Genomic DNA, 6,985 nt, shown 5'->3' on the forward strand with positions numbered 1-6,985 from the left:
TTAGTAAAAGTTGTTATTGCAATGGGCGGGGTTGGGTGTTTTTCTAATGAAATTATTTAAACTTCCTAACACGTAATCTCACATGAATCTGAAATATAAAAATTGGTTTCTAAATTCCATTTAAAAATTTAGTGGTGGCTCTTTCAAAATGTAAAATATTTTTTTGAAAAGAAACATTACGTGGATGAATTTCCCTTGTCCACAATGTGTAAAATGGAATAAATAACAATTCACCGGAACGGAGGGAGTACTTTGTTTTCACAATTCAAAGATTTTACAATTGAAAATTTACACATAACTAGACGAGTATGTAATATCCCGTATTTAGGACTTGGTCAATGGCTAGTTAACGGTGAAAATGTGGAACATGTTTTATAAATTTTATTATTTAAATTAGGAGATTACGTTGTGAGACGTGAATTATTAATAAAATATAATGCGGAGTGATAGAAGTGTAATAGTAGTAGCATGATAATAATAATAATAATAATAATAATAATAATAATAATAATAATAATAATAATAATTATTATTATTATTATTATTATTATTATAATAATAATAATCTTGCTTGACTCTCTTTGCTTCCTATTCTGGACTTAGTGTGAATCCTATGAAGTCTAACCTTTATTTTGGTGGTGTCTCTAGCTCTGTTAAAGCTCTTATTCTTTCAACAACTGGCTATGTGTAAGGGGAACTTCCTGTGAGGTATTTGGGGATCCCTCTGTTTAGTGCTAGATTGACTCAAAAAATGTTTCAGTCTATGCTTGACAGAATCAGGAGTAAGATTGCTAATTGGGCTAATGGTTATTTGAGTTATGTTGGGAAGGTTGCTTTGATTAACTCTGTTATTTTTGGTATCCAAAATTTTTGGGGAGCTAGTGTTCTATTGCCAAAGGGGATTGTTAAAAGCATAAATAAGATATGTAAAGATTTCCTCTGGGGTGTTGGTGATGGGCAAAGAAGAATGGTCTTTAAAAGTTGGCTGAGCTTTTGTTGTCCTAGAAAGGAGGGTGGGGTGGATATCAAGGAAGTCTTGAGTTGGAATAAATGCTTATTGTTGAGTTGGTTAAGAAAAATTGAGCTTGATTCACCTACCATTTGGGTCAAGTGGATCAATGCTTATGTCCTAAAAGGAGTGAGTGTCTGGGATTTTCAGATTACTGCTGCTTACTCTTGGGGTTGGAGAAGCATTATTTCTTGCAGGGATCAGTTAGTGCAGGCTACTGGCTCAGTCTCTACTGCCAAACTCTTAATTTGTCATACTGATTATAAGTTGCAGGCCTATGATTTGTTTAGGGTTAAGAGGAGTCCAGCTGCTCATTGTGGCGCCTTGACTGATCCTCTTATTTACCCAAAGCATGCCATCATCAGTCTTCTTGCTCTTCAAGATAAACTATCTACCACTGACAACTTATGCAAGCGTGGATTCTCTATAGTCAGTAGGTGCAGTCTCTGTCAAAGTGCTGCTGAAACCTCCTCCCACTTGTTCTTTACCTGTGCTTATTCTGCTGAGGTTTGGCTCAGAGTAGCCCACTGGCTCCGGATTGGTGCTAATCTCCACCTTATTCACATCGTGGGATGGCTCAAACATTGTAACAGGGGTAAGAGTTTGCTGAAAAGGCAACGCAGATGTGCCCTTGCCTGCTCCATTTATCTCCTTTGGCAAGAGAGAAATAGGAGGATTTTTGCATGTAAAGAAGTTCCTGCTGAGGTTCTCTTTAGGAAGCTTAAATTTCTAGTTCTAGTTAGATTTTCTAGTCACTAGAATGGTTGTTTAGTTTGCTGCTTGTTTCTTTGGTTCTTCTTGTTACTTTGGTTTTAGGTGACCTCATTGGTCTTCCTGTAGGATTTTTAGGATCTTGTACTTCAAACATTTTATTTCTTTAATGATAAGATCCTGATTTTCTGCAAAAAAAAAAAAAAAAAAAATAATAATAATAATAACAATAACAATTTCAACAATAATAATAACATCAACAACAACAACAACAACAACAACAACAACAACAACAACAGCAACAACAACAACAACAACAACAACAACAACAACAACAATAATAATAATAACAATAGCAAGAACAAGAATAAGAACAATAATAACAATAATAATAATAACAATAATAGTAGTAATACTAATAGTAATACTAATAATAGTAATAATAGTAATAATAGTAATAATAATAATAATAACAATAATTGTAATAATAACAATAATAATAATAATAATAATAATAATAATAATAATAATAATAATAATAATAATAATAATAATAATAATAATAATAATAATAATAATAATAATAATAATAATAATAATAACTTAAAATAGATAGATAATAATAATACTTTTTAGAGAGACGAAGTTTCTCCCTCTAAGGAAAACGCTCTGAAAACCTCCATTGATACGATCCTTCCCATAGCTTCCATGGCTCGAGGTCGAGGCCGCCCTCCAAAGGAGAGACCCCCACCGGATTCTCCATCTCATTCCGCTTCTCCTGGTACCATTCTTGATCCAAATCCATCCGCCACTGCGCTGATTACTGACACCCTGGTATCGCCGATTCGTCAACCTGTTCTCCTTAATGATATGATTGTTAATGCTGTCAAATTGGCTAAACCTATGAACAAGGTGTCTAATTCTGCAATTAGTGTCTCTACTCCAGTACAAATTAAGGCCCCCAATTCGCCCAATTTGAGTCAATCAGGAAACCCTAATTCTGTGACTTGCTCCCCTGTTGTTAATGGTGATGCCACTTTGAGTACTACTCCTTCTATTGAGACTAGTGTCTCTGATGTTGCTATTGAATCTCCCACTGTTCTTGTTGCGTCTGATAAACCGGTGTCAACACAGATGAAGAAATGGTCGGATGTTGTTAAACCCACGGCAAAACTTGGTTTGAGTCTGCACTTTCACCAAGAAAGTAAGGCTGCTGAGGAAATTGTTGTAGTTTTAGATGACATTGCTAATGAACTAAAACTATGGAAATTCACACTAATGGGACATCTTCTAGGCTCAAAGCCAACCTTGAAGCAAATCACTGAGTTTGTGACCAAAAATTGGAGTCACATTGCTTCCCCCATAGTGCAATACTTCAAAAAGGGTTGGTTTAGTTTCAGATTCTCCACTCTTGAGGAAATGAACAATGTCCTTAAGGAGGGTCCCTGGAAAATGGGCTCTTAAACTCTTATCCTCAAGCAATGGCACCCTTCCTTCTCTTTTGAAATGGAGAAAGTTTCTGTAGTCCCAACTTGGGTCATTTTCCCTGATCTGGACCCTTACCTCTGGTCTTCTGCTGTTTTGAGCAAGATGGCTAGCAAAATAGGGAGACCTATGTTTGCTGACATGCCCACCACAAATAAGGAAAAGTTATCCTTCACCAGGGTGATGATTGAAGTGGATATTGCATCAACTCTTCCATTGGAGATCTCTCTCAAGACCCCATGTGGGCCATCAACCCAGAGAATTGAGTATGAGTGGCTCCCCCACTATTGCTCTGACTGTGGGAAGATGGGACATATGAAACAAACTTGCAAGAAAAACAAACCTAAGCAACAAAAAAATGTCAATCCTAAGAAAGGTGTTGAAACAAGATATATTCCAAAGACCTCTCCTTGTGTGCTAGGTGGTACTTCAGTCTCCACAGGGGTGAGTGCTAATTCTTTGGAGAAGGGTCAGAGCTCAGAATGCTCTCAGCTAGGCTTAACCCTTTCTCTTTCTGGATTGGTCTCCCCATCTGAGGAAGCTGTAATGTACTCTGGAAGCACCAAGAAGAACATTATGAATCAGCCTCAAATAGCCTTGAAGAGAGGCTCTTCACAGGTGTCTGACTCAAGCCCAGCTATTCTTAATGGGAATACTTTTGCTCTCCTTGCTTCCCCCGAGGAGGGGGAAATAACTGAAGATTCAAATGAGAATACTACTAGTAGAGATCACAGAGTGGAGGGACCTCAGGATGAGGCCCTTACTAATGTTTCATATGCTGATCATGACATTACAGAAACTAGTGCTGCTGAGTCAGTGGATACCTCTCAGGGCATTGATATTTCTCTGGGCAATACAGCAGCTACTGCTTTTGAAACCCTCAGACACACTGCTGTTTAGTGGCTGATCCCCCTGATATTGTGCAATGATAGTAACCACTTGGAACATTAGAGGGTTTAATAAACCTATTAAACATAGTGAGGTAGTTCATTTTCTAAAAGAAAATAAGGTGGAACTGCTGGGCTTATTAGAAACAAGGGTTAAGCATACTAAAGCCAAAAAGATTGTGAAGAATAATTTTAGGAGATACAATGTTTTTTGTAACTACAATAAACATAGTAATGGTAGGATTTGGATCTTTTGGAATCCTACCACTACCAAAGTGGACATCATGGAAGAGCATTCTTAGGTGGTCCATTGTAGGGTCCAGCACTTGGCCACGGGGAGAACGTTTTCTTTGTCAGTAGTATATGGCAGTAATAATGCAAGTAAAAGAAAAGAGCTCTGGGAATCTATGATTAATTTTAGAAAAACTATTGATGCTTGGACAGCCGTGGGAGACTTTAATATAGTCAGATATCCTTCTGAGAAAATTAGCAACACTCCTCCCATTCTTTCTGAGATGTTGGATTTTAACTCTTGTCTGCAAGTGAGTGGGCTTGATGACTTAAGTGGCTCTGGCTGTGACTTCACTTGGTATAACAAACAGGAGATTTCTACTCAAGTATTCTCTAAGCTGGACAGGATCCTAATAAATGATAAATGGGTGCATCAGTTCTCTCAAACTACTGCTCATTTTCTTTCTCCAGGTATCTCTGACCACGGTCCTGCCTTGTTAACTTTCCATGATAATGACTCCCCTAGGAAGCACTTCAAATTCTTGAACTGTTGGGTTGACCACCCTAATTTTCACCAAATTGTTGCTGCTAACTGGGCCACTTGTCAGCCTGGGAATTCTATGTTCAGATTAATGAGCAAATTGAGGAATGTTAAACATAGGCTTCAAAAACTGCATGCCAATCATTTTTCTAGTATTAGTAGCAGAGTCAAAGCTAAGAGGTATGAGCTCTCTCAATGCTATCTAGATATGCAGTCTAACCCTTCATCTGCTTGTTTAGTAGAAAAGGAGAACCAATTTTCTAAGGAGTTCTGGGAACTTAAAGAGATTGAATTAAAAATTCTCACACAAAGAGTCAAAACTCAAAATATCAAGCACAATGACACCTGCTCAAAATACTTTTTTGCTAAAATAAAAGAAAGGCAACAGAGTCAAATGATAGGGGATATTCAGGGTATTGATGGCATGCAACATAAGGGGCTTCCTACAGTAAGAGAGGCTTTTGTTGAGTACTATCAAAATTTGTTGGGTATGGCCACTGATATAAGCCCCATACCCTCTGAAGTAATCTCTAATGGAAGATGTGTGGAACCAGGTCATTACCCTGCTTTCATTGGACCAATCACCAGGCTTGAAATCAAGAAAGCCCTATTTGATATTGACTCCAATAAGAGTCCAGGTCTTGATGGGTTTTCCTCTGGATTCTTTAAGGCAGCTTGGAGTATTGTGGAGAATGATTTCTGTACAGTAATTGAAGACTTCTTTAAGACTGGCTTCATGCCTAAGCAAGCAAATGTGACCATAGTCTCCCTTACTCCAAAAAAGCATACCCCCCAGTCTGTCAAAGATTTTAGGCCTATATCTTGCTGTTCAACTATTTACAAAACTATTAGCAAGATCATTACTAATAGGCTCCAAAGCATAATGCCTCACTTAGTTGGACCTGAGCAAGCAGTATTTATGAGTGGGAGAAGTCTCTTTGAAAATGTCATGCTCACTCACGACTTAGTTAAGGGGTATAGTAGGAAAAATATCTCCCCAAGGTGTATGCTCAAAATTGACATTACCAAGGCCTTTGACACCTTATAATGGGATTTCATTCAGAGCATGCTCATAGGCCTGCACTTTCCTCCACTGTTTATCAAGTGGATAATGGTGTGTATCATTGGATCATGGTTTACTCTCAATATCAATGGTTCACATCATGGCTTTTTCAAGGGAAAGAGTGGAGTAAGGCAAAGAGACCCTTTATCCCCTTTTCTCTTTGTATTGAGTATGAAGGTGCTTTCCAGAAGTTTAAAAAGCATGTGCAAATAACCTGTTGTCTCTTATCACCCCAAGTGTGCAAGGCTAGGGCTAACCCATCTGGTCTTTGCGGATGACTTGATGATTTTCACTAGGGGTGATTTGCCCTCTGTCAAACATGCTGTTGGCATTCTAGATATGTTCTCTACTTGGTCTGGCCTTAAGGCTAATCTAGAGAAAACTGAAGCTTACTTAGGAGGGGTGGCTTCTAGTACTAAATCCCTCATCCTAGAAACTGTGGGAATAAAAGAGAGGAAATTTCCCTTCAGATACCTTGGAATTCCTATACATTCATCCAGACTTATTGTTGACATGTTTGATGCTCTAATCCTTAATTAAGATTCAAGGCTTGTCTACTAGTTTCACTACTAAGCATCTATCCTATGCAGGGAGAGTACAGGTTTTAAACTCCGTGGTGTTTGGACTCAGCAACTTTTGGTGCTCAAGTCTACTGCTACCTGATCATATTTGTAAGCTTATTTCAAAGCTAAGTAAAGATATATTTTGGGGTAATGATGTAGGCAGCATGAAGCCTGTTTTTAAGAGCTGGAAGAGTATTTGCACTCCTTGGGAGGAGGGAGGATTCCAAATTAAAGACGTTAAAGAATGGAATCAGGCAGTACTCCTCAAATGGCTATGGTATCTTGACCAAAGAAAAGGAGCCATTTGGTCCCAATAGATAAGTCAGTACCTCACTCACAATTGTTCAATCTAGGATCTTGACAGAAAGGAATATTACTCTGATAGCATCTGAGGTATCCTTAAAGTCAGGAATAACTGCATTGATAAACTGGGAAGTGTGCTAAATGTTCAGGACTTTCCGCATAGCTGTACTACAGCTGGTAAGTTATCCATAA

General features: G+C 38.0%; 1 protein-coding gene across 1 annotated transcript; it reads left to right on the top strand.

The window, feature by feature from the left end:
• Positions 1-751: 751 nt before the first annotated feature.
• Positions 752-1,768, top strand: LOC141613502 (uncharacterized). Its single transcript, XM_074432242.1, has one exon. It carries the CDS (start codon positions 752-754, stop codon positions 1,766-1,768), a length of 1,017 nt encoding a protein of 338 aa, XP_074288343.1.
• Positions 1,769-6,985: the final 5,217 nt, after the last annotated feature.

Source organism: Silene latifolia, chromosome 11 (genome assembly GCF_048544455.1).
Source record: "Silene latifolia isolate original U9 population chromosome 11, ASM4854445v1, whole genome shotgun sequence".
Lineage (NCBI taxonomy): Eukaryota > Viridiplantae > Streptophyta > Magnoliopsida > Caryophyllales > Caryophyllaceae > Silene > Silene latifolia.

What these genes read in the sequence shown, in the direction of transcription:
- LOC141613502 (XM_074432242.1), top strand. Translation starts at nt 752, where the DNA reads ATGTTTCAGTCTATGCTTGACAGAATCAGGAGTAAGATTGCTAATTGG.